Source organism: Ochotona princeps, chromosome 24 (genome assembly GCF_030435755.1).
Source record: "Ochotona princeps isolate mOchPri1 chromosome 24, mOchPri1.hap1, whole genome shotgun sequence".
Taxonomy (NCBI): domain Eukaryota; kingdom Metazoa; phylum Chordata; class Mammalia; order Lagomorpha; family Ochotonidae; genus Ochotona; species Ochotona princeps.
In genome coordinates, this window is record NC_080855.1 from 26243237 (window position 1) to 26265458 (window position 22222).

At 54.9% G+C, this 22222-nt stretch overlaps 1 protein-coding gene across 1 annotated transcript in view; it reads left to right on the plus strand.

Annotated features, from left to right (window-relative positions):
- The window catches only part of ZAN (zonadhesin), a 33233-nt gene extending 11820 nt beyond the window's left edge, over nt 1–21413 (plus strand). Inside the window, exons 15-46 of the mRNA XM_058680956.1 lie at nt 1610–1751; nt 1882–1998; nt 2266–2390; nt 2591–2736; nt 2860–3003; nt 3166–3273; nt 3368–3537; nt 3848–4050; nt 4972–5113; nt 5332–5579; nt 5753–5933; nt 7662–7773; nt 8019–8113; nt 8666–8842; nt 9536–9744; nt 9963–10107; nt 10486–10733; nt 10819–10983; nt 11152–11276; nt 11907–12220; nt 15687–15901; nt 16511–16652; nt 17169–17416; nt 17810–17939; nt 18078–18255; nt 18436–18609; nt 18817–18956; nt 19094–19293; nt 19385–19523; nt 19788–19928; nt 21040–21145; nt 21238–21413. Of these exons, the coding sequence (XP_058536939.1) occupies nt 1610–1751; nt 1882–1998; nt 2266–2390; nt 2591–2736; nt 2860–3003; nt 3166–3273; nt 3368–3537; nt 3848–4050; nt 4972–5113; nt 5332–5579; nt 5753–5933; nt 7662–7773; nt 8019–8113; nt 8666–8842; nt 9536–9744; nt 9963–10107; nt 10486–10733; nt 10819–10983; nt 11152–11276; nt 11907–12220; nt 15687–15901; nt 16511–16652; nt 17169–17416; nt 17810–17939; nt 18078–18255; nt 18436–18609; nt 18817–18956; nt 19094–19293; nt 19385–19523; nt 19788–19928; nt 21040–21145; nt 21238–21370 (5262 nt within the window). The 3' untranslated portion in view covers nt 21371–21413. The remainder of the gene's footprint in view (nt 1–1609; nt 1752–1881; nt 1999–2265; nt 2391–2590; nt 2737–2859; nt 3004–3165; nt 3274–3367; nt 3538–3847; nt 4051–4971; nt 5114–5331; nt 5580–5752; nt 5934–7661; nt 7774–8018; nt 8114–8665; nt 8843–9535; nt 9745–9962; nt 10108–10485; nt 10734–10818; nt 10984–11151; nt 11277–11906; nt 12221–15686; nt 15902–16510; nt 16653–17168; nt 17417–17809; nt 17940–18077; nt 18256–18435; nt 18610–18816; nt 18957–19093; nt 19294–19384; nt 19524–19787; nt 19929–21039; nt 21146–21237) is intronic.
- Nucleotides 21414–22222: the final 809 nt, after the last annotated feature.

Here is a 22222-nt window from a genome sequence, read left to right on the forward strand (position 1 = left end):
CATTGTTACGGCTTCCCATCCCATCTGGCGTCTTCACATTCCCATGTGCACTCTACAGTCCAGGCTGGCTATGCTTCAGGAGCTCAGGAGCCATACATGGCAGGTGCCCATCTCAGGCCAGGCAGGGTAGAACCTGAGTTTGAACCCAGCCCCCATCTGCGGGATGATCTCAAATAAGCGTGTGTGCGCCTTTAAGTCTATTCCCGTGTCTACACACAGTAAGATTTCCCATCTTGTATAAGATGGTTGTAAGGATGAAATTAAGTCCCACACCAGACAAATTGCTTAATACGTGTTAATTGTCACTAATACCAACTTAGGAGAAATGTCACAGACAACCTATTAATTACATGTACGTTAAACCATTCATTAGCACTCAGTGCCACTTGCTAGCTGCAGGGGCTCGTCTCACTGGAGTCAGGGCTTTTATTGTCTCTTCTGGAGGCCACTTCCTTCCCCAACCCTGCTTTAACCAATGTCTAGTTTTCCCGGGTCTTACCAAGTTAGTGTTGGGGTTAACACCAGCAGCAGACCGGGTTAAAAGAGGTACCCAAGCTGTGAGCATCAAGATGCTTTCTTCCGGCCTGGAGAGGGGTAGATGCACTTACTGTGCATTCACTGACGTACTCGGCAAGCCTTGGTTTAGTGCGTCCCACCTGCTGGCCTCAGAGTCACGGGAACCGCCAGGCCTAGGACATGCCCTTAAGGTATCCCGTTTAGTCTTGTTGGACTTGCAATCAGCAAATGTTTGTTGAATGAGAGCGTGCTGCTGTGACCTGTTGGGGCTCAGCTGCTGGGTGAAGAGGTGCATGGTCCCTCTTCCAGGTGCTGGCCATCCATCGCCAAGATAAGTGTAAGATAAAGCCATGACCAGGCAGGACTGTGTTTGGTGCCATGGTTAGGCTGCTGCTCAGGAAACATGCAGCTGTTCCAGAGGGTACTAAAAGGTACTAGGAGGTACCAGAAGGTCCTGGCTCCTCTTCCAATTCCAGCTCCCTGCTAATGTGCACCTTGGGTGGCAGCAGGCAGTGGCTGAAGTAATTGAGTCCTTGCAACCTGTGTGGGAGACCAGCAGGGAGTCCCCTTGCACCCAGCTTCCTCATGGCCCAGGCCCAGCTGATGTGTGTGCATCTGAGGAGCAAACCAGGGAATGGAAGAGCTTTCTCTCTTTCCAACAAATAAATCATTTAAAAATATAAGTAATGACAAGGAGAGGAAAGTGTTAAGCCACACTGTGTACATGTGCTGAAATCATCACCCCGCCCTACATGTGGGTTCAGTTATTGCCTTAATCACAAGTTACAGAATTTACAAACTGTAACCCATCAATAAGACTCAGTAAGGTCAGTGTGGTGAGTCCAGGCAAGGAAGGCATACAGAGTCACAAAGGTGACCAAGCCAGGGAAGCCTGTGACGTCAACCTGAGAGGGCCACCCCTGGACTCAGCTTTGCCTGCTGCACAGGAGTGACTAAGAAAGTGGGGGAGGGAGGGAAGAGAGAGCGTTGTGTGCAAACGTCCTGGGGTGGGTTGGAAGAGCTGTGCACAGGGGGAGCAGGCAGAAGTCTCCTAGGATCTGTAGGGTTGTGACTTCTGAACCCTCACTCTCAGCCTGGGGCAGAGTGGTTCAGCCCCAATTGCACAGAGCGTTGCCGCTGCTGGCCTAGCAGCCGTGTTGAATGCCAGATCTCTCAGTGCAAGACGCACACCAAGTGTCAGCTGAAGGATGGCCAGTACGGATGCTACCCCTACGGTGAGAGCTTCCCACAGGTCAGCCCCTTCCTGGAGCAGAGGAGGTTGGGGGAGAGGAGACGTGGGGACGTGGAGCCCAGCCTGGTGGATGTGGAGGCAACTTGCCACGTCCCCCTCCCCGCCCTGGACAGGCACGGCCACCTGTTTTGTCTACGGAGATCCCCACTATGTCACTTTTGATGGGAGGCCCTTCGGCTTCATGGGCACATGCACTTACATCTTGGTCCAACCCTGCAACAACTCAACAGGTAGGAGTGCTGGAGATGCTTAGCATGGCCAGGGACAGGAGCTGGGGTCTGAGCTGTTGGTGGGGCAGTGAGGGTGGGCAGTACCCTGCTGGAGTGAAGCCCCATTAGCACCAGATCTTTCTGGAAGCTGGGTTTCCTTGGGTTCCCTGTCCTTGGAGGCAGTTGTTATGAAAGGGGACAGGCCACCCCCCGCCCCCAGAGGATATAGCAGAGCCGGGCTGGGGTGCTTAGAAATGCTGGGTTTGCTCCTTTCCTGTGCCCACTCAGATACCTTCTTCAGAGTGACGGCAAAGAATGAGGAACGTGGCCAGGAGGGCATGGCCTGCCTGAGCAGGGTTGACGTGACCCTGCCAGAGACCACCATCACCTTGCTTAAGGGCAGACACACGCTGGTGAGTCCCAGCCCTGCTCACCCCCACGGAGTGGAGAAGGGTCTCTGCCCCCAGGACAAACATAAGACAGTGACAGGGACCCCTGTGCCATGGAGGTAGAAGGATCTGTTAGGATACCGTGAGGGTGGTGGGAGTCCCAGGGTCCTCCTGACCCTTGGCTCTAACCCTGTGTCTCTTTTCCCTTTTATCCCACTTTGCAGGTGGGGGGCCAGCGGGTCACTCTCCCAGCCATGCCCTCCAGGAGTGTCTTCCTGGGTCTGAGTGGACGGTTTGTGGAGCTACAGACGGCTTTTGGTTTGCGGCTCAGGTGGGATGGAGACAGCGAGCTCTTTGTGACCGTGTCCAGGTGAGGGTGAGAGCGGGAGGGGTGGGGGGCAGGTCCAGTGAGGGCCTAGCCCGTTGGCCTCCAGCTGCCGTCTCTTGCCTGCCTCCTCCCCCTTAACGCTGCTCCCTCCCTGGGTCCCCGCAGCACCTACTTCCAGAAACTGTGTGGCTTGTGTGGAAACTATGATGGCAATGACAGCAACGACAACCTGAAGCCGGACGGGCAAGCAGCCCGCAGTGAGGAGGAGCTGGGCAGCAGCTGGCAGACAGCCCTGCAAAGGGACAAGGAGTGAGGCACCCCACCAGGCCCCTGGTTCTCTTTCCCACCCTAAAGCTTCTTCTGGGGAGACTTGGGTGGGGGGGTCCCTCTGTGCTACACTTTGGGTGGCCCCTGCCTCTGCTGCTGGCTCAGGGACCTGGACATGGAGGGACTTAGGCAGGTCTCTTCCAGATGCCGGAAGAACCAGGCAGAGCCCCCGTCCTGTGACAATGCCCTGGAGACCAAGATGTCCGGGCCGCAGTTCTGTGGCCAACTTGTCGACTCCCGCGGATTGTTTGAGTATGAAGACCGGGCAAGGCAGCCTGGGGTCTCCTGGGGCAGGGTGGGAGATAGGGGGCATCCCTTTCCCTCCAACCGTGGCCTCTGTCCTCAGGATGTGCCTGCTTCACCTGAAGGCCCCGTTCTTCTTTGACAACTGCGTGTTCGACCTGTGCAACTTCCAGGGCCTGCAGCTGATGCTGTGTGCCCACCTTTCAACTCTGACCGCCACCTGCCAGGATGCCGGCTACGCTGTGAAGCCCTGGAGGGAGCCCCAGTTCTGCCGTAAGCTGAGCGCAGAGGCAGGGGAGAGGAGGCAGGACCCCTTCCCCCAGACACGCACAAGGGCTTTTGCCCTGGTTCAGGACATACCTGCTACAGCCCCAGTGGGTCATGCAAGGCCGTAGTTACGGCTATGGCCCGGCTTCTCTGTCCTGAATGGATCTACACAACAATGTCCCATGGACTCCAGCTTCTGGGAGCTGCCATCTCTCCTAGAGGCAGAGCCGAGCTTTTAGCTGGTTCCATTTGACCACGCATGCCTCCCCCATTATGGCTTGTCTCCTCTTCACCTGCAACTCTCCTCCATCCACAGCGCTGGCCTGCCCACCCAACAGCAGATACTCCCTTTGTACCACACCATGCCCCAAAACCTGCCACTCGGGGTACACAGGCATGTCCTGCCCAAAGCGCTGTGTGGAAGGCTGCGAATGCAACCCTGGCTTCATCCTCAGTGGCTTGGAGTGTGTGCCCGAGTCCCAGTGTGGGTGTCTTGACCCCTCCATGGGGTACTTCAAGGTGAGCCAGGGGACAGGAGAGGGAGATGAAGGGTTAAGGCCCTGCAGCTGCTCCCTGAGCCTGTGCCAGGGTGCAAAGCAGGAGGGGACTAGGGAACGCTGGGCTGGGGTTCAGTGCCCTGTCTCTGTCTTCTGTTCTATCCCATTTCTCACAGACAGAATTGGGATCATAGTACAGCTCTGTTTTGCTCCTTCCACAACCCCAGTTCTGTCCCCTCCTGATTTTTAAAATTTCCTTTATTTATTTAAAAGACAGAGAGGGAAAGAAGGAGAGACACAGAAAAAGAGATCTTCCACTCACTGACTCACTCCCCAGGTGGCCACCATGGTCAGGGTTGGGTCAGGGAAAGCAAGAGTCAGGAACTTCATCTGGGTCTCCCATGTTCAGGTGTCCATGAACTTGAGTCATCTTTTGCAGTGCTCCTGGGTACCCTAGCGGGGAGCTGGACTGTTTTGTATTTTTAAATTTTATTTTGTTTTTTATTTTTGTACTGGGAGCTGGATTGTAAGTGGAGCACTTAGAACATAAATGGGCACCCATATGGGATGCCAGCATCTCAGGCTATGGCTTAACTTGCTATGCCACACTTCTGTCCCTGGTTAGCTTATTTTATATATGAGGTTTGTGAGTTTCCAGTTTACCACTTCCCACTTCCCGCTGGATTACAGCTCTGTTAGGGCTGGCATATTGTCAATCCAATTCATTACTGAATCCCTTAGATGTAGCATGACACAGACAAGTAAATAACTTGTTGAAGTGCCAAACACACTAAAAAATGATGGGGTGACTGGAGCAGAGCACCAACACACCCACAGAATTCAGGAGACCTCCCCACAAGGAGGCTTAATGGTTCCAGTCCCAGGGAGCTCACGTATCAGACATGGAAGAAACCTCTCCACCTCCTCTCCTTCCTCCTGCCAGCAAGGGGAGCGGTGGTACAAGTCCGACTGCAAGCAGCTTTGCGTCTGTGAGAGCAACAACAAGTTCCACTGCCAGCCCTGGAAGTGCGGGGCCCAGGAGGAGTGCGGCCTGCGGAACGGCATCTATGGCTGTCACGCACAAGGTGAGCTATCAGAGTGGAAGGGTGGCCTCAGGCGAGGCGATGGCCCTGCCCCAAGCAGCTGCCCCTGGGGAAGCCATCCCCAAGACAGGCCACCACTTCCTGCAGCCAAGTCCAGGCCCTCGGTGGGTGGGTGGGTAAGGAGGTACCATTCCAACAACGACTTGCCAAGTGGTCTTGCGTTTGGACCCGGGCCCCACCATTTCTCCTCTCCTCTGCAGGAACCTCCACCTGCACTGTCTCGGGCGACCCGCATTACCTGACCTTCGATGGAGCTGTGCACCACTTCATGGGCACCTGCAACTATGTGCTGGCCCAGCCCTGCAGGTACAAGCCTCGGGAGATTGCTTTCGTCGTGAGCGCCACCAACGAGAACCGCGGCGGCAATATGGAGGTCTCCTACGTCAGGGCCGTCCACTTGCGGGTCTTTGACCTCAAGATCTCGCTGGTCAAAGGCCGCAAGGTTGTGGTGCGTGCCTCCCCAACCCAGGCCTTACAGCACGTGGCCACTCAGCCACTCCTGGCCCACACATCCATCTTAGGGAACCCTGGAGACCCCCCCTTGCAGGGATGCCTTCCTCCCTCTGGGGCCCCATTGTCCCCTCCTACTCCCTGCTGACTGTGTCCTCCCTACTCACACAGCTGAATGGCCGTCAGGTGGCCCTGCCCGTGTGGCCCTCTCGGGGCCAGGTGATCATCAGGCCTAGTGGCAACTTCATCCTCCTCTACACCAGCTTTGGCCTTCAGATCCGCTATGATGGGAACCACCTGGTACAGGTGACTGTGCCCTCCTCCTATGCCGGCCGCCTCTGTGGGCTGTGTGGTGAGTTCCCCAGCACCCTCATGTGGCATGGGGATTGGGGGTAGGTGCTGTGGTGTGGTCCTGGCCACCACACGTTGCTCTGGGGGCATCCTAGGTGCCTGTCACCTGAGTACAGGTGTACCATCTCAGACACTTCACTGGAGAGTGCCTCGCAGACCTTGTGTTTTTTTTACAAATTGAAGGTTTGGTGCAAGTCACTCCCACAGCTGCTCAGATGATTGTGTTAGCATTTTTTAGCCATACTGTTTTTTGAAAAATTAAGGTACATACTTTTTCTTTCTTGTGAAAGATGTGCTGTTACACATTTAATAGACTCCAGTATGGTCCAAATGTAACTTATTTTTAAAGATTTTATTTTGTTTATTTGAGAGTATTGGCAGGGGTTGGGGAACAGCCAGAGACAAAGAGCTCAATCTTCCATCTGATGGCTTCAATGGCTGGGGCTGGACCAGGCTGAAGCCAGGAGCCTGGAACTCCGTCTGGGTCTCCCACGTGGGTGGCAAAGGCCCAAGCATTTGGGTCATCCTGTGCTGCTTTCCCAGGGAGCTGGATCAGAAGTGGAGTGGCTTGAATCAGAGCTGTACTATGAAATGCTGACCTTGCAGGCAGCAGCTTAACTTGCTGTGCCGCAGTGCCACCCCTTTACCTGTAACTTCTATACACGCTGTGGAACCAAAATTATTCAGGCGACTTGCTTTATCACAGTGGCCTGAAACTGAATCTGCAGTAATCTCCAAGGTATACCCATGTGAGGGTGCTTCAAAAAGTCCGTAGGAAATGTAGTCAAACAATGAGTTTAGCATGCATTTCTGGCACATCTGGTTAAGTTCCAAGTCCTGGGTTCGAGTCCTGCCTCCACCTCTGACCTAGGTCTTGCTCATGGACACTCTGGAGGCAGCAGGTGAGGGCTCCTGGGCTTGGGTCCCTGCCACCCACAAGGGAGACCTGCATTGTACTCCTGGCTCCTGACTAGTCTGACCTACCCCCAAGGCATTTAGAGAGAGGCTGCAAGATTTTCTCTCTCTCTCTCTGCCTTTCAAATAGCTAACTAAATTTTAGAGGTGAGTTGATTTCGGCATAAAAATTTCTTTGCCTCAAAAAAACTGGCTTTTACTTCTGTTTTCCATGAAGTCTTTTTATCTTCAGTTGAAGATGCTGAGCAAGAAGGGCAGGTGTCAGCCCTGGCGCAATAGCCTAGCAGCTAAAGTCTTCACTTTGAATGTGCTAGGACCCCATATGGACGTCAGTTCATTTCCTGTCAGCCCTGCTTCCTATCCAGCTCCCTGCTTATGGCCTGGGAAAGCAGTCAAGGACGGCCCAAAGCTTTGGGACCCTGCACCCACGTGGGAGACCTGGAAGAGGCTCCTGGCTCCTGGCTTTGGATTGGCACAGCTCTGGTCATGTGGCCGCTTGGGGAGTTAATCAACGGATGAAAGATCTTCCTCTCTGTCTCTCCTTCTCTCTGAATATCTGACTTTCCAATAAAATAAAATAAATCTTAAAAAGAGAGAGAGAAGAAAGAAGGGCAGGTGTCAGGGAAAGCCAGAGGTGAAGAAGCAGAAGGGGCTAATGTGACAGAAAGGAAGAGTGAGGGGAGGCGGTGGCCCTGGCTCAGTGGCCCTGTCTGGGCATCCCTGGATGGATGGATGGTACAGGGCTGGGCGGCCCTGGCTGGGTCTGCTGGCAGCTGGCAGCCTCAACGGCTTCGGTGACTCCCCTGTCCCACAGGCAACTACAACAACAACAGCTTGGATGACAACCTGCGCCCAAACCAGAGGCCTGCTAGCAACTCGCTGCAGTTGGGGGCTGCCTGGAAGCTGGAGGAGGGCTCTGAACCTGGGTGTGCACATGGCGGCTCCCCCAGCCCTTTGTGCTGCAGCCCTACTGGTGGGAGGCTGGCCCTTGCCTGCGTCCTCCCTGCCCGCATGCCCAGACATCCCTTGCGGAAGTTGCTCCTTTCCCTTTCCTTCTTCCTGAGTCTCCTGGTCCTTCCCACTGGGACGCACCCCTTCCCCAGTGCCCTGCCACACCTGCTTCCCTCTAGTGACCCCTAAGTTTCTGCCCCTTCCTGCTGTCACCACTCAGCTGCTTCATCGCGGGCGGCAAGCCCTCCAGCTGCAAGGGGACCGACATGGGTGACACGTGGAACAAGAATTGTGAGGTGCTCAGGAACCCTGTAGGTAAGGCCTGGGCATGGGGGAATTCATGGGGGAGCCGTCAGAACACAGGCCCACCAGGGGGCAGGGAAGACATAGTGGAACCGTCAGGTCCCCTTATCAGTAGCTGCGACTGACCTGTCCTTCTGGGACTTATTGTTGTGCTGTGAATGTATTTATTTAGTTTTCATTTATTTTATTAGAAAGTCACACACACACACACACACACACACACACACACATCTTCCATTTGCTGATTCACTCCCCAAATGTCTGCAGTATAGCCCAGGTTTGGGCTGGACCAAAGCCAGCAGCTATGAATTCCATCCAGGTCCTTGTGTGTGTGGCAGCGTCCCATGCACTTGGGCCATTGCTTGTATTAGTAGGAAACTGGATGGGAAGCAGAGCAGCCAAGATTCAGTAGGATGCAGGCAACCTTGGCAGTGGCTCAGCTTGCTGTACAACAACACTAGCTTGAGGCCTGCCTCCGCATCTCAGGCAGTAGGGGTCTGCCTGATAGAGCCTGCTTCCTGGGCTCCCTCTCCTCACTCACCCCTCCTGCTCTCCTCCTCCCAGGGCCCTTCTCTCAGTGCCACTCGGTGGTGTCTCCGGAGACCAGCTTCACCAGCTGCGTGCATGGCCAGTGTGGCACCAGGGGCGACAGCCTGACCCTGTGTCGCTCCCTGCAGGCCTATGCGGCCCTGTGTGCCCAGGCCGGCCAGCCCCCTGGCTGGAGGAACAGCACATTCTGCCGTGAGTATGGGTTGCGCTGCTCCTGCAGGCTGCACAGGTCCCCAGATCCCTACTCCCTGTCTTCGCCCAGAAATTCTTCTGCTCCACCCTGCACAGCCTGGACCTTGGCTGGCAGCCACACAGGTCCCTTCTGTCCTCTTGTCCCAGCCTCTGTGCAGCCCCCTGTCCTTCATTCCCTGTCCTGGGGCCTCCTCCATCTGACTCACACCTCCTTAGAAAACTGCCTCTCCCTCCTACCTGGGCCAGCCATTGCCCTTCCTCCTCCCCAGAAAGTTCCTTTTTTTTTTTTTTTTTTTTTTAAATGTATTTGAAAGGCAGAGTTACAGAGAGAGAAACTGATACACAGAGAGGGATATTTTCCATCTGCTGGTTCACTTTGCAAATGATCACAATGGCTGGGGCAGACCAAAGCCAGCAGCCAGAGTGCCATCCTTGCTTCTCACAAGAATAACGGGGGAACCAAGCACTTGGATCATTACTTGCTGCTTTCCCAGGAGTATTAGCAGGGAGCTAGGTGGGAAGTAGAGTAGCTGGGACTTGAACCGGCACTCCTGTGGATGCCGGTGTCCCAAGCAGTGTGGCCTGGCTTAACCTGCCATGCCATATGCTGGTCCCTGCACCATAACTCTTGAGGCCTGGGGTCAGGAGCTGGGACGTCCACTCTGGGCTTTGTAACACTCTTGTCCTTCTCAGCTCTGAAGTGCCCGCCCAACAGCAGCTACAACCCCTGCAGCACCCCCTGCCCAGCCACCTGCCTCAGCTTGAATGTCCCCAAGGACTGCCCTGTCACACTGACCTGTACTGAGGGCTGTGAATGCCAGAAAGGCCACGTTCTGAGTGGAACCTCCTGTGTGCCTCTCAGAGAATGTGGCTGCACGGACACGGATGGCTCCTACCACTCGGTGAGCCAGACCCAGTGACAAGGGGCCCCTGTCCCTCCTGAGTGAGGGTGTGCCATTAAGTCGAAGCTTTGAGCTTCAAGGGTGTAGCTGGGTTGGCGGGACATTAGATCAAGGGGTCAGTTCGGGCGGGGCTTCGAGTCAAGGGGAGTGGGCTGGGCGAGGCCTCCAGCTCCAGCTCCCAAGCTTCTGTTGTCTCTGCTCACCCCTACTCGGTGTAGGTTGGGGAGAGCTGGTACACAGACAACACCTGCACCAAGCTGTGCACCTGCTCCCTCCTCAACAACATCACCTGCCAGCCAACCACCTGCAAAGCTGGCGAGCAGTGCTGGCCAGTGGATGGGCTCCTGCGTTGCCGGGCTTCTGGTAGGCACCCCCAGAGCCACGACCAGACCTGCTGTCAGGAAAACTAGCCCCCTGCTTAGGTGACCCATGATGGATTGAGAAGTCTACCCACTGGTGAGGGCAGAGCCCACATAACCCAGTCACCTCCCAAAGTCCTCACCTCCAAATGCTATGTTTGCAACACTAGACATTCCTCACACAGCAACCATGCTTCTCCAACAGCAGCCTTGAACTTGAGATGGGAGAACATGCCTGTGTGCCCAATAGAGTCACTCCCACTCTGCACCCAGGCCTCAGGCCAGCTGGGGCCTCAGTCCTTGTCCTCTTCCCCTCTCAAAGCTACCTGGCTTGACCAGGTGAGAGCAGTTGGTAGTCTCAGTGCCCTCTCTCCCCTCCCAGGCATGGGTGTGTGCCGGATCTCAGAGCCATCCCAGTACATCGGCTTCGATGGCATCAGCCACCCGCTTCAGGGTACCTGTACCTATGTCATGGCCCAAGTGTGTCACCCCAACATGGACCTGCCATTCTTCAAGGTCAGTGCCAAGAATGAGAAGTTGGAAGGCAGGTCCAACACTGTCTACCTTCGCCAGGTTTACATAGATATCTCCAGTTCCCTGATCACCCTGCAGAAGGGCAACAGTGTGTTGGTAAGCGGGTCAGGGTGGCCAGGGTTAGGGGCCCAGAGGACCACGCTGGTATCCCCTGATCCTCACAGATGCCCTTCTTCTCAAGATCAACGGCAACCAGGTCCGCCTGCCTGCCACCACCCAGATTCCGGGGGTCAGCATCACCTCGAGCAGCACCCACACCACGGTCAGCCTGAAGATCGGAGCCCAGATCAAGTTTGACGGCCGTCGCAGCTTAGAGATCATAATCCCCGCAGCCTACTATGAAAAGGCAAAGGCAAACACCCAGCCTCCACTCAGCAGGGGTGGGGGAGCTGGCATGGGCACAGCAGAGGGGGGCACTCGGGAGGGCACCTTTCTGTTCGGGAGGACCAGCGTGGTCCTGTGTAAACCGCTGGATTATGTCTCCCAACACCACATGGACTCTGAATGCACACAGATGTGCGGCATCTGTGGAAACTACAATGGGGAGCCGGAGGACGAACTACTGATGCCCAGTGATGAGCTAGCCGACAACGACCTCGAATTTGTGAAGAGTTGGAAAGATAACGACATTGACCGAGAGTAATTGTCCCCTAAGACTTTCCTGTTTGATCGTAACATGAGCTGGGAAACTAGACTGTAGGACTGTAGGGCTGCAATGTTGCCTTGGCGGGTGTGTTTTGAGTGGGGAGGGAAGGAAGAGCTGCTTAGAGTAGGTCTTCCTCTGGTATGAGCGAGGGGGCCAGCGTTTGACTCGGCCCTTATGCCACCACTTGGGACTCCTGTATTCCTTGTGACAGTGCCTGAGTCCCAGCTCTGCTTCCTCTTAGCATTCTTGCTAAGGCATATATCCCAGGAGGCAGCATGAATGACTCAAGTATTTCCATGCCTACCCCTTACATGGGACACCCAGATGCAGGCAGGGTTTCCTGGCTTTGGCCTGGCCCAGCCTGGGCTGTTGGGGGAATTTGGGGAGTGACCCTGCAGGTGGAAGGTTTCTTACCATCTGTCTGCCTGTGACTTTTGAATAAAGAAAAAAATTGAACTTTGGAAAAGCAGTGTGGGAGGGAGGAAGTGAAAGCTGCAACCAGGACTTCCTTCTCAGTGAAGACAAGAGGCCCCATGGCAAGCCTGGGCATGGGCATGGAGGGCCATAGCAGCGTCATGGGTGGGGCAGTGGCTGTACCTCATAAACCCATCCCTTGTCCCCAGTTGCCAGAAGATCCAAGAAGAGAAGAGGAAGCCCCCGGTGATACAGCAGGCGAGCGAGTCCAGCCAGCAGGGCAAGTGCAGGCCAGCTGACTTCCAGAAGGCGCAGGAGCAATGCCAGGCAGCCCTGTATGGCCCTGGCTGGGCAGAGTGTGCCACTCATGTGGACCCCAAACCCCTGGTGCTGGGCTGCAGCAACAACCTCTGCCAGCTGGGCGGCCTCCTCCGTCCTCTCTGCGAGGCCCTGAAAGCCTTTGGGACTATGTGCCAGGACAAGGGGCTCAAGCCCCCACTCTGGAGGAACAACACCTTCTGCCGTGAGTGTCCCCCTGATGGTCACAGACCCCCTAGACCCACACCAGGGGTGCCGCAGGCGGCCTCTCCTTACTCTTATGTAATGGGGGCTTTCCTCAAATGCAGCGTGTTCACCTGTTGTGGAATCTATGCTTACATGATTTATTCCATGTTCCTACCAAAGACTTTTGATTTGTAAATATCCAGGCATCAAATTTTCATTCCTTTTTTTTTTTTTTTTTTAAGATTTGTCTTACTTATTTGCAAGGCAGAGTTACAGAAGAAAGAGAGAGAGAGAGAGAGATTTTCCATCTGCTGGTTCACTCCCCAAATGGCTGCAGTAGCTGGGGCTGAGCCAGGCCAAAGTCAGGTCTTCCTACACACTCTGCTGCTTTCCCAGGTCAAAGGCAGGGAGCTGAATGGGAAATGGAGAAGACAGGACAGGATTTGGTGCTTATATGGATGCTGGTGTGTGACACCAGAACTGGCTTTGCCAGCTCTGCCACAATGCCAGCACCACGTGGTGAATTTTCTAGAAGTAGACCTGTTGAGTCAGGAGCCCATGTGCATTGGTTTTGCTGACAGCAGCTGGCAGATGACTTCCAGAGATGGATTTACCTTCTTGCCAGCACTGCACAGAAGTGCCCGTTTCTCCACTGCCCAGTCAGCACCGTGTACTCTCACAATTTTTGGATTTTTGCTCATCTGATAAGTGTAAAAGAAGAATCTTCATTTGCTTTTTCCTCTCTGACCCCCTGCTCGCATGCGTTCTCCACTTACACACCGGACTGTTGGTGCTGATCAGGCTATACATTAGGGGTGGGCATTGGGGCAGCAGAGAGACTGTGCCTGGGAACCCCGATCCCATATCAGATGCCTAGATTCCTGTACGGCCCTGCTGCTGATTCTGGCTTCCTGTTAATGTATACCCAAGGAGAAGGCAGGAGGTGGATCCAGTAGCTGGGCCTCTACCTACTCGTGTGGAAGACCTGGATTGAATTGCCAGCTCCTGGCTTTGGCCTGGCCCAGCTGCTTGCTGTTGCAAGCATTGAGGAGGTGAATCAGTGGATGGGAGATCTCTGTCTATTCAGGTCTCTGTCTCTCCACAATTTTTTAAAGTTTTTTTTTTAAGGGGTATTTTATCTCTCATGGAAAAGTATCTCTTTATGAGTTCTCTGAATGACTTTTTCTGCTCTGCAGAAAAGAAAATATTTTGTATGTGGCCAAATATATTCATCTTGTCATAGCTTCTGCAATCTTAAACCTTGGTTACAGACACTGTCCCCACAGAAGAAGCAAAGAATTTGCTCTCACTGTGCTCCCAGAATTTTTGTGGTTTCAGCTTTTTTTTAATATTTAAAAAAATAATCCCATGAGGATTTACCCTGGCATGTAATATAAGATATGAATAATCCACTTTGTTTTTCTGTCTTCTCCCAGAGGGCTGGGCAGTCGTTCCTGCATTGTTAATGAGCGGCTCTGACTTAATCCACTTATGGACTTTACACAGTTTACCCATCCACAGGTCACGTGTCACTCAGTGGCAGGGCTATGCTCAGAGGAGTGCTCTGTTAGACAAATTTTTAAAAGAGATTATCTATTTTTATTGGAAAATCACATATACAAAGAGGAGGAGAGACAGAGAGGAAACTCTTCTGTCCATTGATTCACTCCCTAAGTGGCTTCAATAACTGCAGTTGAGCTGATCTGAAGCCAGGAACCAGAAGCTTCCTCTGGGTCTCCCATACAGGTGCAGGGTCCCAAGGCTTTGGGCCGTCCTCAACTACTTTCCCAGGCCACAAGCGGGGAACTGGATGGGAAGCGGGGCTGCCAGGAAATGAACCAGTGCCCATATGGGATCCTGGCACATACAAGGCGAGGACTTTAGCCATTAGGCTACCACGCCAGGCCTATCTGTTAGTTGACTTTTTGTAGTCTATTAATTTATCTGAAAGGCAGAGTTGTAAAGAAGAGAGACACAGAGAGAAAGATCTTCCAGCTGCTGATTCAGTTCCCCAAAGGACTGCAACAAATAGGGGCTAGAGCAGGCCAAAACCAGAAACAAAGAGCTTCCATGTCTCCCATGTGACCCACAAGGGCCCAAGCAACTTCCACCTCTTTCCTAGGCTGTCAGCAGGGAGTCAGTTCAGAAATGGAGCAGTCAGAACTCTAACTGGCACTCATATGGGATACCAGTGTCACAGGTAGTGGCTTACTTACTGTGTTATAACATCAGGCACCCTGTTGGGCAATCTCATCACCGTGCAGACATCAGTTGTAGTGTGTTGTCTAATATTCTGGGATCACCATCACATATGAGCTCTGTTGTGGACTGAGGTTTTTGTGTGGCACACGCTGTATATCTGGATCCATATCTCAGCCTTCTCTTCCATTCCCTTGGTCCATCTGGATCTGTAGGCCTTGTGATAGCTCAAAGTGTGCTTTGATTATTAATGGAAACGTTCACTACCCAACGCTCTTCTTTCTTAGAAAAAGTGATTGCTTTCATTTATTTGAAAAACAGAGAATGAGCTCTTCTGTCCCTGGTTCACTTCCCAGATAGCTGCAACAGTTGGGGCTGGGCCAGGCCAAAGCCGAGACCCTGGAGCTCCATCCAAGTCTCCTGTGTGGGCAACGGGGATCCAGACACTCGGACCGTCTTCTGCCTCTTTCCCAGGCACATTACCAGGGAGCTGGATAGGAAACAAGAACAATGCTTGGATGAAAGCACAGGCTTTGCAGGTGGCAGCTTAATGGGCTGCACCCTGACACTGGCCTCAGCTCTTTCTTCTTAGAAGCTTCCTGGACTTCCTAGCTTCCTTATAATGTCACCTTGACCTTAAGGGGAAAGCATGGCCCAGACATGTGGGCTTGATTAGCCCAGAGACCTGGAGGAAGCTCCAGCTTTGGCCTGGCCAGTACTGGCCTTTGCGGCTCTCTAGGCAGTGAACCAGTGGGTGGAAGATCTCTGTCTCTTCCTCTCTATGTTTGCCTATAACTCTGACTTCCAAATAAATAAATATTAAGAATAAAATCATGGTGTCGTGCATACACACACTCACATAGCCCTGTTGACCTTATTGGAACCATCTTCAGTGTTCCAATTAACTGACACCTCCCTGTTGCTATTTCCTACCCATGAACATGGTATGCCTTTCTGTTGGCTCACGGCTGCTTTCTCTTCAGCGCCCCACACTTCCCTGTCAGAGTTGGCACCTGCCTGCCTGTGCTCCCATTGCTGCTCCTGCACACACACTCATCACCTGTTGGCACCATGGACCTCTATCTCCCATGCTGCCCACCAGGAAGCGCCGTTCTTTGCTCCTTCTTGCCCTGGGGCCCATACTCAGGAAATGCTTGCTGGATGAATGAGGAAAGGAAGAAAAATCCGCAGTCTTGCTGCCCATTCCCCCTTTTCCCAGTTTCCACTGCCTCTGCCCCTGTCCCCTCCAAGTCTCCTCTGACCCCCTCCCCTCCACCACCCCATAGCTCTGGAATGTTCCGCCTTCAGCACGTATACCAACTGTCTTCCCACCTGCTCACCTTCCTGCTGGGACCTGGACGGCCACTGTGAGGAGGGCACCCAAGTCCCTTCCACCTGCGCCGAGGGCTGCATTTGCCAGCCTGGCTATGTGCTGAGTGAGGACAAATGTGTGCCCAGGAGTCAGTGCAGCTGCAAGGACACCGAGGGCGGCTTCATCCCTGTGAGTGGGCACTCCGTGTGGGATGGGGAAGGGCTGTGCTTTGAGGATGAGGTTTGCTTTTTGCCCCAGTTTTTCTCAGGTGTGAAGACCTGGGCTTGGGCAGGGGCTGTATCTGATTAGGGTTTTTGTGCCTGGGATATAGCAGGGTTTAATAGAAGGAGACTTGGTTTGGGATAGCCTGGAGTTGAAACCCTGTAAGACCACTGAGGCATGACCTCTGTGAGCTCTGTTGTCTGTACAACAGGTCCAGTGGTGCCTTCTGGAAAACATGCAAAGATCCAAGCGGTACTGTAGCTAAGTACATTGCCCCTCAGTTTCCACATGGTTTCAGGACTTGCTTCCCAACCCTGAGGCTGTCAGAGTCTCATATAGAATAGCACAGAACACATGTATGCCCTCCGCTGCATGGTCTCCAGGGGATTAACAGCACCCTACACCACGTACAGGCTGTATAAGCAGCTGCCATGTGTGTTGTTCAGGGAATAACGACAGACACAATGTTTTCCAAATATTTTTAATCCTTGGCTGCTGAGATGATGGGCTTAGGTTGAAAGGATACAAGGAGAGCTCTGGCATCCTTATCCTGTTCTCTCCTGGTGGCTCCTACAGTCGGGCAAGAGCTGGATGTCCAAGAACTGCGACCAGAAGTGTACCTGCAAAGGCGGCGTCATTCACTGTCATGCCTTCCACTGCCCTGCAAGGTCCCAATGCCAGCTCAACTCCAACAGTGACAGCTACTGTGCACCTGACAGTAAGGGGAGCCTCTGGCAAGGGTGGAGGGGAGGCGGAGCCCACGGCAGGCCTGGGCTGGTCCTCTGGAGGTCTAACCTGTGAGTGTGGCTTTTACCAACATGAAAGACGGAGTGACAGAGAAGGAGGGGCGAGAGACAGATTTGCCTTCCACTGGTTCACTCCCCCCAAATGGCTAACAGAAGCCATGAACTAGAGCCCTGTCCGGGTCTCCCATGTGGATGGCAGAAACCCAGCTTCTGTGGTCTTCCCAGACACGTTAGCAGGGAACTGGATCAAAAGCAGAGCCGCCAGCCCTTGAACCCATTCTTGGATGTGGGGATGCCTACATCACAGGTGGCGGCTTCACCGATCATGCCAGCACACCAGCCTTTGTATGTGATCACCCATTCTCTCTGGACAGAAGTGACTGGACAGAAGGAGTGTCCAGGGTGTCTTGCTGGGGCTGGGGGAAGGTAGGAGGTGGCAGGCCAGGCCTTGAGATGGTCACGCCCTCAGCGTCTATCCTTCTTGGCAGAGTCAGATCAATGCTCAATCTTTGGGGACCCACATTACCGCACTTTCGACGGCGCAAACTACATCTTCCAGGGTCATATGACCTATGTTCTGGTGAAGACGGTGGACACGCTTCCTGACGGGGTGGAGCCCCTGCTTGTGGAGGGGCGCAACAAGGTGTTTGTGTCCCACTCCAAGGTCTTCGTACGTGAGATCACCACCTTCATCTATGGCTATAAAGTCCAGCTCCAGGACGATCTGCTGCTTGTGGTGAGAAAGAGGCAGGCCCGGGGAGTGGGGGGAGGCCTGGATGGACAGGAGCAATCCCCCAGGGCAATGGGTGAGACCCTGTCCCTAGTTTTGGAGGAAGATCCTTGCAGGTGTAGCTTGGTTGCCAGAGTCAGAGTCAAGTTTATTTTCTGGGGTGAGGCAGAGGTGGGCAGGAGGGCTCAGCAAAAGTCTACTACTGAGAAGGAGTGGTGGCAGGGTGGGGTGCATGGAGCACTCACACAGAAGCTCAGCTCGGGCTGCAGGAAGGCAGAGGCATCCATGGGGCCAGCCTGCTGCTAGGACGAGACTGGGGCTGCAAAAGGACCCAGCCCACGCGGGCAGAGAGGGCAGCAGCGGTAATTCCACGCATCCCGGCACCTCCTGCCCACCCAGGTGAACAACCAGAAGATGGCAGTCCCCTACCGGCCTGAGGAGCGGCTGCGGGTCACCCTGAGGGGCCAGACGCTCTATCTGATCACTGACTTCGAGATGGTGATCAGCCTCAACGAGAAGAACAATGCAGGTCACTGAGAAGGGAGGTCTTGGGGGTATGAGGGAACACTGCATAGGAACTGGACCCCAGGCCCAGGTGTGGAGGGAGGGCAGTGCCTGGAGGAGTGGGGGGGGCGGCTCACCAGGGGTTCCCGTCTCTTCCACACAGTGATCACCCTACCCAGCATGTACCAGGGACTGGTGCGCGGCCTGTGCGGGAACTATGACCAGAACCGCAAGAATGAGCTTATGCTCCCCAGCGGCGCCCTCACCACCAACATCAATGTATTTGGCAACAGCTGGGAGTTGAGACTGGATGACTTGCAGCCCCTCTTCCGCTCCCCCAGGTGAGGGGGTCGGGCCAGGGCCAGAGCTCTGGGTCTGTTCTCAGCGGGTGCACGGTGGTTCACAAGTGGTCACTTGCTCTGCCGTGAGACACCTGCCTGCTGGAGCGCTGCAGTCCTGCTCCACAGGCAGCGTCCTTCCTCCAGACCCTCACCCGGCCCCTTGGCTTGTCTGCCACATAGGGCCCTGCGAGAGGATGCCCAGGGAGAAGAGAAAGAGCCAGACTCTCCTGAGCCGGAATGCAGCCAGGAACAGCTGATGCTTGCCAACAACACCCAGACCTGTGGGGTGCTGATAGACCCCCAGGGCCCCTTTGCTGCATGTCACCAGACTGTGGACCCCAAGGCCTTCCACAAGTGAGTCAGGGCGCCTGCCCCACAGGCCCTCCAGGGGCCCTATTGCCTGCTGTGCGGTTTACCTCCCAGCAGCCCTCTCTCCACACCACCTGTTGTCTTTTGGTGCCAGCGGGGAGCGGAAGGTGTGGGAGGAGTCCCGGGTCCTCCGATATGGGTTTTTATCTCCTCTTTTCTGACAGCCTGTCCCACCGTCCCCCTCCCTCCCAGGCACTGCTTGTTGGATCTGTGTGTCACCCAGGACCCAAAAGTGCATGAGGAACTGCGCTGCCGAATCCTGGGTGGCTACGGCATTCTCTGCCAGGAGATGGGCATTGCCCTGGCAGGCTGGCGCGACCACACCCACTGCGGTGAGGCCCGCCCCCGCCCCTTGGCTTCCACATCCCTCAGCGCCCACCAGGGCCTCCCCCACCATCCCCAAGACCCTGTACGCGTTTGGCTGGCCTGGACCTCCATGCAGCTCCTGACTATGCCCGTGTGCTCTCAGCCATGGTGTGTCCAGCCAACACCGTGTACCAGAGCTGCATGACACCCTGCCCTGCATCCTGTGCCAAGCTGTTGGCCCCCCAGGATTGTGAGGGCCCCTGTGTGGAGGGCTGCGCCAGCCTCCCCGGCTACGCCTTCAGTGGAGCCCACAGCCTCTCCTTGGCTGAGTGCGGCTGCACCAGCAATGGCATCTACTACCAGGTGCGGGTTGGGGGCCAGTGGCCCAGGGAGCCCGGGTGCAGAGTCGGGCCCCAGGTGGAAACGGGCTCCGTCTTGCCCTCTCTGCCTGCAGCTGGGCCACAGCTTCGTGACTGGCGACTGCTCTCAGCGCTGCACTTGTGCGAGCTCGGGGGTGCTGCTGTGTGAGCCTTTCAGCTGCAGGCCTGGGGAGATCTGCACCCTGGGCAACTTCACCCGAGGCTGCTTCCAGGGTGAGCCTGGACCCCTCTCCTCCAACAGCGCCATACCTCACCCTGTGGCTCCCAGCTATCCCCCAAACCAAGGGCCCTTTGTCTTACCTCCCAGGGCCTCTCCAGCCCTCACCGCGGCATCTCCATCTCATTATAAACCAGGAAGATGGAAGCTGAGCAGCGTTAGGGCTGGGAGGCAGGCTGGCTGGGCCAGGGACGGGCGCTGGGAGCTGCTCCCAAGAGCCTCACCCAGGGCACTGTCTCAGGGTTACTGCATCCTTGCAGAAAGCCCATGCCTGCAGAACCCATGTTGGAACGACGGGCGGTGTCGAGAGCAGGGGGCCGGCTTCACCTGCGACTGTGAGCCGGGCTACGGAGGGAACCTCTGCACGGAGCCCCGGGAAATCGGACCCCGTGCCAGGCCAGGTGAGAGCTGCCGCTTGCCCGCAGGCACCTGCCGCATACTTATTCTTTATGGATGATGCTGACACGTCGTGACAGCTGTTACAGTACAGGCACAGACACACATGCTGCTGTGTTATAGACACATCATATTTATTACCATAGGGCTTTTAAAGATATGTTATTTATGTATTTGAAGTGCAGAGAGAGATCTTCCATCTGCTGGTTCATTACCCAAATGGCAGTATGGGTGTGTTCAGTGAAGTTTCAGCTTTGGTTTTCAACCCCACCAGGAGCCCAGGGATTGGCACAGATGAGTACAGCTTGCACTGCCTGAATTTTTTAAAATGTCTTTCACATATTGGAGAGACAGAAGGCTCCTCTCTATTAGCAACCTGCAATGGCCAGGCTGGGCTGAAGCTGTAAGCCAGGCACCCAGTGCGTATCTCCACGAGGGTGGCAAGGAGCCAACTGATGACTTAGCTGTCACCTGGTGCCTCCTAGGGGATACATGAGCAGGGAGTAAAGCTGGGACTGGACCTCACACATTGACTCAGGATGTGGTGTCCTGTTGGTGTCCAGCCATCGTGCCAAATGCCTGTTCCCACATGCACTGTCATCACAAATATCTGAGTCTGAGCCTAGAGACGAAGAGGACAGGGGTTCTCTCAGTCAGCTCTCCCCCACCCGCCGCAGGCCACATTCTGGAATCTTCTCTGAACCTGCCTCAGCCTGCTGTCAAACCTCATTACTCTGTACCTCTTCTTGCACCTTTTGCTGTCTTTCCATTCCCAAATTCAGATCTCCCAAAGCCAGCAAGTATCCTGTCCCAGGTAGGGAACTGGGAGGAGCATGTTTGATGTGGGAGTTCTACGACTCACCCCGGGATTGGGCCTGGGAAAGTTGAGAGTGGAAACCCAGAAATGTTACCCTTCCAGCTAGTGCCTGCGTGATTCTGGGCGAACCCAGGGGACCCACTAGACCAACAGCCCCTCAAATGGCCTATGGTTATGTCTAGAACTGGAGAAGGATGCTAGGGGCTGGCATGGAGTCCTAGGAGGGGAAGGGTAATAGCCTCAGGGGGGTTCCTCATCCCCACCAGCAGATCCCAGCCCTTCCCTTCCCATGTGTGCAGACTTGTCCAACTTGGTGGCCGTCATGCTGGGGCTGCTGGCATCCCTGGCAGTCCTCGGGCTGGTGGCAATCAGAAAATGCGTCTCCAAAAAAAAGCGGCGGTTGAGGTAAGCATTGGGTGGTAGTGGGGGGCGGGTGACAAGTAAACACAGGGGGCCTGGGACCCAGTGCCCCACGCAGCTGTGTCTGTGCTTCCCAGGGAGAAGACGGAGAGCTCAAGCCGAGACTGGCTCCTAGGCACAGGGGATCACCAGTCCCGGCGATTAGTGCGCTGGCAGCCAAGAGCCCGGCCCACCTCTGACCCAGGTGTCCTCAAAACTATCCAGTTCTGAACTGTCCCTGACCAAGAGATCTAATAAAGTTATTTATTTTTGAGATGTGATCCCCCCCCATGTGGCTATGGGAGAGGTGCGGGTACTGTCTAAATGGGCCTCTTGGTCCAGGGGGAGAGAAGGGATCAGGGATGGAAGAGCTGTGGAGTGGGGACCCCTGACTCCTGAGAGACAAACAGGACTTCACCCAGAATCCCACTTGCTGCAGCCGAGGGCTTGCACTGGCTGGGTGCAGGAAGATGTAATCTGGGCTCAAGAAGGAAAGGACCACTGCCTGCTGGGTGGCACAGGCTCAGGAGGTACTGATGCTCTGTGCCCAGCTCGTGAAATGATTGGGCACCACGTTCCTGGAAGGAAACAAGACCCAACCTGGGGTGGTATCAAAAAAATCCCTTGGCCAGGCCTGCCTACCCAGCATGAATTTTCCTCCTCCCTACTATGGCTCAGCTGGGAGAGCTGCTCAGGCCTTGGGGAGAGGAACTCACAGGCTCAGAGCTCCCACACCTCTCTTTCCGTTCCCTCAGCCTTTATTGCTCCAAGGGTCACCTTATCCAGCCCGATGTCTGCTTGGCAGGAGAGGGGTCTGGCTGGACTGGTATCCTCCAAATGGATCCCGCATCCCTCTTGGGGATACACTTTGGGGGCTCTGTCACCAAGGCAGAGGGACCCAGAGACAAGGATGCTGAGGTTGGAAAGTGGCTTCCTGAGCTAAGAGGAGGGAAGCGGAGACTTGGGGTCACCCCACACTGACTCTCACACAAGAGGGGGCAACAGACACAGGAGCAAGAAGAGCAGTGATCCACCAGGATGGTCCTCCTGGGCCTGCCCCAGCCTGTGTCCCAGACCAACCAC